Raw genomic sequence first — 10,956 nt, forward strand, 5'->3', positions numbered from 1 at the left:
TCCGCTGAAATTCTGTTTTATATTAAACTCGGAGCACGCCGTGGGCGTCAGACAGCTATTTCGTTATTGTTTCGCATTTGAAATGCGATTACGTATTTTCTGCCTACGGCAGGCTCGAGAACAGCTTTCATTTCTCTGTCTCTCTCTCTCTCTCTCTCTCTCTCTCTCTCTCTCTCTCTCTCTCGCTCTCTCCCTCTCACGGGTAAACGCATGCGCCCGCGAGCGAGCGAGCACATACACACTCACACATGAGAGCAAGTGCAGAGCCAAGCTTTCATAAGCTTTGCTCCCGTGTTTTGTTTCCGTTTGTCAAACTGTCAGATGCAAAGTGAGCAGAACATTGAAACACGCATTATACCGCTGTTCATTGATCGGTTTTCTCACAGGTCTGTTTCTTCGAAGTTAGGACCAACGCCTCAGTATGATCGCCCAATAACAATTTGTCTTACCAAGCACCATAGTGACGTCACATCGCTCAGCCCCCTGCAGAACACAGTAGACTAGTACTTTTATCCTGTACGCGCATTTACAATACATATTTCCTCTAAATCTGATTAGCTACAACCGGAAAAGTCATTTTTCAATAAATCTGGGACGTATTCCATTTAGGACGTCATCGCACTAGACAAAGCTAACCATTTGAAATGATTTCCTTCATCAGTTCCTTTTAAATTTTGTTGCTAATTTTAAATACGTATCTATATAGTTAAACACTACTGTCTACATCCCAACAATAACTCCTTCTATGTTTATTTACAACTTTCATTGTTTCAACACTTCATTACACAGTTTTCCTTCGCAGTAAAAGCATTTAATTACGATCTCCCACAATAATCCTCCAACGCACCAAAAACTGGAACTACTGAATAAAAAGAACATAAGTGATTAACATCTCGTCAAGGTTAAGGTGGTCGGGAATGTACCACTACCTTGTTTCAAGGGGGTAGGACAATGAAACGACTGTTGCCTGTTTACGGAGAGACTCCAGTTGTCGCATGAAATACAATCAGATGGTTCAAATGGCTCTGAGCACTATGAGACTTAACTTCTGAGGTCATAAGTCCCCTAGGACTTAGAACCACATAAATCTAACTAACCTAAGGACGTCACACACATCCATGCCCGAGGAAGGATTCGAACCTGCGACCGTAGCGGAAATACAATCCCGTGGACAACTTGAATCACGGCGCCCATATGCGGATTTGAATCGTATGTCTTAGACTCAATGTGACTTCCTTAGTTACTTTAGAATGTAGTTGCTAGGAATGCCAGAAACGATCACTTTTAAAGATACAATATCCGACTCGCAAAATTTTCATAACACTCATTCAAGAAACCTTTCATATTGGTTTTATATATGAGCTAAACGGAACAATAAAGTCAACAGTTGTCAGGAAGCTATAGACAAGTAGCCATGATACATCTGCAAATGAATAAATACAGGACATATACAGAGATAAGAAGTTGTTAGATATAGGGTGTTTCAAAAGTCGACTGCAAAACTTCTGAATGGTTCCCTGATAAAACAAGAGAAAAAAGTCCAGTAAACATTGACTCTAAAATGAATATTTAAGAGTCTATGCATTTGTTCAAAAGTAGCGAACATCAAAAAGAGATACCTTAACGTTTGCATTTTAGAGCCCAAGGTTACTGGCCAATTTTTTCTTGTTTTGGTCCATGATACATGCTCCCAAAACATGAAAAAAAACTTGCAGTAAACGAGATTTGTTTCACAGTGTCGAAGGTAAAGAAGTGCCCATAGCTTTTAAGGTTTGCATTTTAAAGACCGTATTTGCTACACACTTTTTGTTCTTGTTGTATGAGGAATCCATTCCTGACGTTTTTCTGTCGAGTTTTGAAACACCCTGTATATTCCCACAAGCAAAACAGTGACAGATAATACTAAGAAATTTAGAAGATATTGCCGTTCCCGAGGAGAGAGAGTCCAAGGTCTTCCAGGGATAACGAAACTGTTTGCTGAGATACAGGAATTAGTTGTTAGGTAAATCGATTGTTATGGATACATCTCCAGACATAATTCTAAAAAGCATGTGGTGTTTCTTTACATTTCTTTAATTCGTTTATATACTTACGCAGTGACGGGCAAAAATCTCTCACAGACAAAAACCATTTGAGTTTTAAGAAGAAAAGTTATTTTACTAGAAGCAAGTAAAAGGCTCACTAAGTAAATTTAGAATACTTGTGAGTTCATTAGACTAAGTTCTATCGGAGATGGTTCCTTAGAGAGAAAGAAGTGACAGAAATGAATAATATTGTTATATTACAATAAAAGCTTAAAAGGGTATGATGTCGTTTCTCAATTTAGAGTGCATTTAATAACAGCTACTATCCCAACAAAGTTTTCGTTAAAGTTTGCAATGTTTCAAAAGTGACTATTATGAATATTCTACAGTCTAAATTGTAAACTGATATGTAGTAACAGAATTAAAATGTACAATAAATAACAGGAAACCATGTGTTTGAAGAAAAGAGACTATTTGAAAATTACGACAAAAACCTCGTCCTCATTTTCACTGTCGATTGAGAGAAGTTGACAACGAGACGTCCCCTCAGTATCGTGGAGAAACATGTCTTCCATCCCCTCCCCCTTCCCCACTCGCCTCCTTCTCATGCCCTCCCCCTACCACCCACCCCTCGCCCTACACACAAACAATAAGGCTTCTTCCAGTGCTCATAATACAGAGACAACCTCGCAGACTACACAACATCGAATCTGACTTACGGACTCACGGTAAAGAGAAAAGTCTGCTACATACAAATGTCTCGTTCTCGCCAACATATCTGATGTTTCAAGAAAGATTCAGGAGACGGGAAGATCTGGTGCAAAGATGAAAGTAGGTCAATTCCCTTTCCTATCCTTCTGCATGCAGTACTCCATGTTTCGTGAACTACTTGCAGGATACCTATGAAACTTAAAGAGACCTCCCTTCTTTTCGACCGATGGCACATCACAAATGCAGAATTAACTCGTGGTACGTGACTTCTTATCTAGTGAGGTAACGGAGCAACTTTAAAATTCTTTACTCAAACAATACCTTTGTATCATCTGTTCGGTGGAAAGTCAAACAAAATTCATCAGGGCTCACTCATAATGAAACGGCTGGAAAAATATCAGAACAGTACCTGACATGTACTGCAAAATGCTGTCGGCACCAAAAAATTCCGCTTCGACTGTCACGCAAACACAGCATAAATGGAACGAGAGTCTGCCGTGGAGAGAGATTTTTGGCTTTAACTTCACCAACATTTCTGAGCTATTTTTTATTGAGCATATTACTGTTATTTATACCTAATTTCCAAAGTTGAAGATGAAGGATACATCGCTTAAGGGTTTTTCATTTTGCATTCTACCACGTGCCAGGAAATCTTCTCCTGATATCCTGACTTTCTTATTAAATGCTAGTAATGTCCATATAATGCTGAACATCAATGTTTTTGGGGCGATATCAATGTAGACATAAAAATAAATCCTCTGCTAAAAGGACAAGTATCACAGTGTAGGTCGATGTCAGAGGTAAATTACGAAATAAAGGAATAGAAGAAAGTTGAAAACCGATTATATATGCAGCAAACTGTGTAGTTCTGTTCAAATGGATTGTTTCAATGTTGCAAAAGATTAAGACTCTTGAACATTTTACTACGCAATAAACTTTTCCTTCCACCAGACAAAAATTACTTTTTTTTTGCATTTGTGCTCGTATAGTTTCCCAATCTCTTAGGTGTTTTCAATAAATTTTTTCTGGGTGTGTGACCGCATTGTGAATATAGAAAACTACCGACGTTTCCGTCCCTGTTGCAAGCGACCTTCTTCAGGGTGTTTTTGTGTTCAGTAAAGAAAAACACCCTGAAGAAGGTCGCTCGCAACAGGGACCGAAACGTCGGTAGTTTTATACATTATTGACGATGCAGTCACAAACCCAGAAAAATTTTTTTTCGTGTGACAATGTCTGCGGAAGCCTGCGTGTATACTTAGGCGTTTTTTGGATCAGTTTCGAGGGAAGATTTGGTGGAATCATTTCACTGTTGTCTTTCGCAACATCATAGGGAATGGGCACATTGTCCGCCGTGCCCGTCGCAAAATTTGATGCCTCCATCGCGTTCACAGGACGCGGACGAATTACGGAAACATTTCACCGGGAAAAGTGTGTCGGCAGTAGCGGAGAGCGGCCTCCAAAGAGCGGTGTCTCCAGTAGGTGGCGAGGGAATCCTGTTTTCGGGCCCGCGGTGGTGGCCCTCAGCTGCTTACAATGCATGAAGCCGTCGAAGAAAGGGGCGCGCCAAAGAAGGATGCGAGCGACTCACCGTGTGCAGCAAATCCCAAGAGGACGCACAGCGCCATGGTCACCCAGCGCGAAGCTCTCACCGCCATCGCGGGCGCCTGTCTAACTCGCGGTTGCGTTTGGAAGACGAAGGCACGCGAGTGACTGGTACCGGGCTAGCTTATCTCGAGAGACGAAGGTCACGCGACTGTGTACAGGGGCAACGCGACGTCAACGCAACGGCATTCCGATCGAGAAGATACTCGTCAGAGGAGGTCGGGAGAGAGAGAACGTCTATTGTTCTTTTGTTTTTTTCTCGACAGTCAGAGCGCGCGAGCAGTCGCGGCGAGTCGTGCTGGCAGCTGGAGCGGCCCGCGGGGGAACGTCATCGCGCGCGGGTCTCCACTGGGCGTCGCGCCGCGGTACTGGTGCTGCCTCTCTGGTCCAGCGGCGGCGGCGGCGGCGGCGGCGGAAGGCGGCCTCGCAGCGCGCATGCGCCGCTGCTCCCGGGCCCTGGCGCCGTCGCGGCGTCGCCGGCCCAGCGCTCCGCCGCGCCGCTTCTTGCAGAGGTCGCACGGCGGGACGCCGTCTGCACAGGAGGGAGAAAAAGAGCTCGCGAGCGTGTACCAGCGGGGCTAATTTTCACATTTCGGGCTACTACAGTTGCCTGCTTCATCTACGTCCAATTAAGGTAATCGGAGAAAAATTAGTACATCTACATCAATACTCCGCAAGCTACGTGACGGTGTGTGGCGGAGGGTACTTTGAGTACCTCTATCGGTTCTCCCTTGTATTCCAGTCTCGTATTGTTCGTGGAAAGAAAGATTGTCGGTATGCCTCTGTGTGGGCTCTAATCTCTCTGATTTTATCCTCATCGTCTCTTCGCGAGATATACGTAGGAGGGAGCAATATACTGCTTGTCTCCTCGATGAAGGTATGTTCTCGAAAATTCAACAAGAGCCCGTACCGAGCTACTGAGCGTCTCTCTTGCAGAGTCTTCAACTGGAGTTTATCTATCATCTCCGTAACGCTTTCGCCATTGCTAAATGATCCTGTAACAAACCGCGCTGCTCTCCGTTGGATCTTTTCTCTCTTCTATCAACCCTATCTGGTACGGATCCCACACTGGTGAGCAGTATTCAAGCAGTGGGCGAACAAGTGTACTGTAACCTACTCCCTTTGTTTTCTGATTGCATTTCCTTAGGATTCTTCCAATGAATCTCAGTCTGGCATCTGCTTTACTGATGATCAGCTTTATATGATCATTCCATTTTAAATCACTTCTAATGCATACTCCCAGATATTGTAACTAACTGCTATATTGTAACTAAATGATAAGCGATCTTTCTTTCTATATATTCGCAGCACATTACACTTGTCTACATTGAGATTCAATTGCCATTCCCTGCACCATGTGTCAATTCGCTGCAGATCCTCCTGCATTTCAGTACAATTTTCCATTGTTACAACCTCTCGATATACTACAGCATCATCCCCAAAAAGCCTCAGTGAACTTCCGATGTAATCCACAAGGTCATTTATGTATATTGTGATTAGCAACGGTCCTACGACACTCCCCAGCGGCACACCTGAAATCACTCTTACTTCGGAAGACTTCTCTCCATTGAGAATAACATGCTGCGTCCTGTTATCTACGAACTCTTCAATCCAATCATACAATTGGTCTGATAGTCCATATGCTCTTACCTTGTTCATTAAACGACTGTGGGGAACTGTATAGAACGCCTTGCGGAAGTCAAGAAACACGGCATCTACCTGTGAGCCCGTGTCTATGGCCCTCTGAGTCTCGTGGATGAATAGCGCGAGCTGGGTTTCACAAGATCGTCTTTTTCTAAACCCATGCTGATTCCTACAGAATAGTTTTCTAGTCTCCAGAAAAGTCATTATACTCGAACATAATACGTGTTCCAAAATTCTACAACTGATCGACGTTAGAAATATAGGTCTATAGTTCTGCACCTCTGTTCGACGTCCCTTCTTGAAAACGGGGATGACCTGCGCCGTTTTCCAATCCTTTGGAACGCCAAGTCAGTACATAGAACTTTACTTTCGAATTCATTGAACGCCTCTCGCATAGCCCTCCTCACCCTACATTTACTCACCTCTCTCATGATAAAATAGCGTTACGTCACTTTGGAGCCCTGAAAATCTTATGACCGTCTTTTTAATACTGTGTATATTATACTAGAACTGACATGTGATTACATTTTCACGCAATTTGGGTACATAGATTCTGAGACATCAGTACCCAGAACAACTACCTCTGGCCGTAATAACGGCCTTGATACGCCTGGGAATTGAGTCAAACAGAGCTTGGATGCCGTGTACAGGTACAGCTGGCCATACAGCTTCAACACGATACCACAGTTCATCAAGAATAGTGACTGGTGTATTGTGACGAGCCAGTTGCTCGGCCACCATTGACGAGAAGTTTTCAATTGATGAGAGATCTGGAGAATGTGCTGGCCAGGGCAGCAGTCGTACATTTTCTGTATCCAGAAAGGCCCGTACGGGACCTGCAACATGCGGTCGTGCATTATCCTGCTGAAATGTAGCGTTTTGCAGGGACTGAATGAAGAATTGAGCCACTGGTCGTAACACATCTGAAATGTAACGTCCACTGTTCAAAGTGCCGTCATTGCGAACAAGAAAAAAAAATGGTTCAAATGGCTCTGAGCACTATGGGACTTAAATGCTGTGGTCATCAGTCCCCTAGAACTTAGAACTACTTAAACCTAACTAACCTAAGGACATCACACACATCCATGCCCGAGGCAGGATTCAAACCTGCGACCGTAGCAGTCGCGCGGCTCCGGACTGCGCGCCTAGAACCGCGAGACCACCGCGGCCGGCTGCGAACAAGAGTTGCTCAAGACGTGTAACCAATGGCACCCCACACTATCACGCCGGGTAATACGCCAGTATTGCGATGACGAATACACGATTCCAATGTGCGTTCCCCACGATCTCGCCAAACACGGATGCGACCATCGTGATGCTGTAAACAGAACCTGGATTCCCCGAAAAAATGACGTTTTGCCATTCGTGCACCCAGGTTGGTCGTTTAGTACACCATCGCAGGCGCTCCTGTCTGTGATGCAGCGTCAACGGTAACCGCAGCCGTGGTCTCCGAGCTGACAGTCAATACTGCTCCAAACGCCGTCGAACTGTTCGTGCAGATGGTTGTTGTCTTGCAAACGTCCCCATCTGTTGCCTCAGGGATCTAGACGTGGCTGCACAATCCGTTACAGCCAAGCGGATAAGATGCCTGTCATCTCGACTGTTTGTGATACGTGGCTGTTGGCATCCAGCTGGCGTTCCGTATTACCCTCCTGAACCCACCGATTTCATATTTTGCTAACAGTCATTGAATCTCGACCAACGCGAGCAGCAATGTCGCGATACGATAAACCGCAATCGCGATAGGCTACAATACGACCTTTATCAAAATCTGAAACGTGATGGTACGCATTTCTCCTCCTTACACGAGGCATCACAACAACGTTTCACCAGGCAACGCCGGTTAACTGCTGATTCTGTACGAGAAATCGGTTGTAAACTTTCCTCATGTCAGCACGTTGTAGGTGTCGCCACCGGCGCCAACCTTGTGTGAATGCTCTGAAAAGCTAATCATCTTCTTCCTGTCGGTTAAATTTCGCGTCTGTAGCAGGTCATCTTCGTGGTGTATCAGTTTTAATGGGCAGTAGTGTAATACTCCCATTTCTCACGATAAAATAGTGTTACGTCACTTTGGAGCCCTGCAAATTGTGTACAACCCTCGGATGAGCCAAAATCAATGACCGCCTGTTTAATAGTGTGTTCGTACACCTTTGGAAGGCCTATACCAACGATTCTGATTAGCCCGTATTCTAGAAGTCCTTAGCTGGTTCCTGGTGGTATGTGGCACAAGATGACTACCCACAGGTCATGTAATTACGGGCCGTAGGTTCGTTGGTGCCCAACTGTATGGCAAGGCCGTTCCAGCAGGTTCAGATCAGGCGAAACTGTTGCTCAAGGTATCAACTTCACTCTAACGCTACTCAGACTACTGAAGTACAATTATAGCTTTGTGGGTGAGACAATTATCCAGCTCGAATATGCCACTGTTGTCTTCAAAGAGGTCTGCCTTGAAGGGGTGCAGGTGTTCCGATGTTGATGATGATGTCTGCTTTGTGGGACGCTGAACTGCGCGGTTCACAATCTTTACACAGTCCAATACCGGTCCTTTCATGGATGAAGAGGAAATGAAGACAACGATACAAACATCCAGTCCCTGGGCTGAGGAAAAAAAAATCCACAACGCGGCCGGAAATCGAACTCGGGACCCCGTGATCCAGAAGCAGCAATGCTAGCCACCAGACCACGAGATGCGAACCGCACGTGTTCTAGCAGAGAGTTCACGTAGTATAGAGCTGTAATGCTGCAATATAATTGAGCCGTAGTAAAGTTAGCTTTGAAAAGCGCGCCGCAGAGCGTAGGGTGAAGCAGTCGCCCTCCGTTTTCTGGCGGTGGCGCCTTTGTCGCATTTGAAGGCTTCGGTGTCTCCCTCTAGCGGGAAAGGGGAAAAGCGGGCTGTTGCGTGGGTTTAAGAGGTGGCTGTATGGACTCTCGTGGAGAGTTGGCAGCCAGGGCATCAAGAAGCGACTTCTCTGCCTGTGCTGGAGGGACAGCACGCAGACCGCGGCATCAGCGTAAGTGACGCGACCAGCGGCTGCGTGGTATGGAGCTTTAACTGCTCATCGCGAAACGAATCTTCCTGAGCGTGGGTCCGCAAGGGGCCTAATCTGCAGTTCGGCCGCATGCTGTCGACCGGCGAGGAGGTTCTGAAAATCGGCGCGCCTTCCTGTGCCCGTTGAAACGGCTGGCAGCGGGCGGCTCGGCAGAGCATTTGGAGGTGCTGCGATTGTTCAGTCCTGGGAGTCGTAACGCACCAGAAGTTGAGTTGTTAACGGATTTTATGAAGTTTAACTGAATTTCATTTACTTACCTGCCGTATTTTTTTGGGTGTTTCCCGCCATTCATTCTCGTCTGCCCACCCGCGGGAAGGTGGTAATATTAGAAAGGGTGGTCCGTTTATCGCCTTTTGAGGACGACAGGGGGTGGGGGAGTCAGAGTAAATCTGTGGTTCGGATTGCTTCTTTCCCCTCCCAGCTTACCTACGGGTTATTCCACTATTAGCCTCTGCCAGGTCTGTGAAAGTCTAAGGCACCATTGGCTGTACTGTTTAAGATGCAAGGCACTAAGACCTGATCCATTCTCTCGCCTGCCATAACTAGTATTACTAGACTCACGTGTAAAAGGTACTCTAGGAAAGAAGAAAAATTCCTTTTACCTCGTGGTAAGAACTAGTCAATTGCATAACGAATTCTTGCTCATCTGGAAGGCGTAACTTACGTAAATTTGGGTTTATGTATATTTGGCTATAATCAAGCAAGGTTGTTGATGTACGCCGTAGTGGATTTTTCATATCGTTCCTAGTCAGCACAAACTGTTGTGTGTTTTTTCCAATTAAATACCTTTTAAGGCTTTTACTCAACGTGTTATGTGTTTTATACAGGTAGTTGGTTACTAGTGTGTTTTCTTGCCATGCAAAAGTTTGCCATTTCATTACGGGTAGAAATTGTTGCCTTGAAAGGAGAATGTTGTAAATGTTCGCAAGTCCTACCTGGCGAGCGTGTGTCTTTGCCGTAAGTTAACTGGCAGAAATTTTTAAAATTTGTTTTTTATATTTTTTGGAAGTGTTAATGTTATTAACTGTGAGTGTCACCCCCGGTGTGCGTGACTCATGCGTTTTGGTTTTTCTATTTTGAGAACTTTTGTAAACAGGATTGTCCTTATATGTTGCTGATAAGTTAGATTCTGCGCCATTTAATGAATGGAGTTAAATTCACTTGTAATTCAGCGGAGCTAGTAATATTATACAGCGTGGCGTTGTATACGTTAAATTGCTTGCTTGTACTTGCCTTTTACTGGCGTCAAATTTTTTATTATAATTTAATAATTTAAAAGTCCTTTCCTGTCGTAAATGGTGACTTACTTGTCAAATGATTGTTGGTCTTCTTTTAAAATATCGTAAAGTCTTGAATAAAGAGTGTTGCTGAAAATTGTGTGTAATTTCACCAGTTATTCCTTGGCACCTACTTCCACTTTACATTTTGTGTATTGATTGAGATTAATAACCTTTGGTGAACCAATAGTAATTACACGGGTCAAGAATACTGCTGCAGATCTCATTGAGTCACAGGTGAATGTCCGCCACAGTATAATACCAACGTCACTGGCCTGCATTAGTAGGAAGCTGCATATTTCGAATAGCCGTTCGTGTGGGTGACTGCGTACACAAACACGGCAGCACGGCAGTCTGGTGTTCAAATGGTTCAAATGGCTCTGAGAACTATGGGACTTAACTTCTGAGGTCATCAGTCCCCTAGAACTTAGAACTACTTGAACTAACCTAAGGGCATCACACATCCATGCCCGAGGCAGGATTCGAACCTGCGACCTTCTGGTGTAACAAGAAACATGATTCATTCGACCAGTGGACACTTGTCCATTGTTCCATGGTCCAGTCTCACTGGTCACATTTCCAAAGCAGTTTTGATTGGTCATTTTTATTGGTCAACATGGGATAATGTAGAGGCTGTCTGCTGCAGAG

At 44.7% G+C, this 10,956-nt stretch overlaps 1 protein-coding gene across 1 annotated transcript in view; it reads right to left on the minus strand.

Moving 5' to 3' along the window:
• The window catches only part of LOC124803020, a 1,344,800-nt gene extending 1,340,376 nt beyond the window's left edge, over window positions 1-4,424 (minus strand). The window contains exon 1 of the mRNA XM_047264127.1: window positions 4,324-4,424. Within this exon, the coding sequence (XP_047120083.1) occupies window positions 4,324-4,390 (67 nt within the window). The 5' untranslated portion in view covers window positions 4,391-4,424. The remainder of the gene's footprint in view (window positions 1-4,323) is intronic.
• Between the last annotated feature and the right edge of the window lie 6,532 nt (window positions 4,425-10,956).

Source organism: Schistocerca piceifrons, chromosome 6 (genome assembly GCF_021461385.2).
Source record: "Schistocerca piceifrons isolate TAMUIC-IGC-003096 chromosome 6, iqSchPice1.1, whole genome shotgun sequence".
Classification (NCBI taxonomy): Eukaryota; Metazoa; Arthropoda; class Insecta; order Orthoptera; family Acrididae; genus Schistocerca; species Schistocerca piceifrons.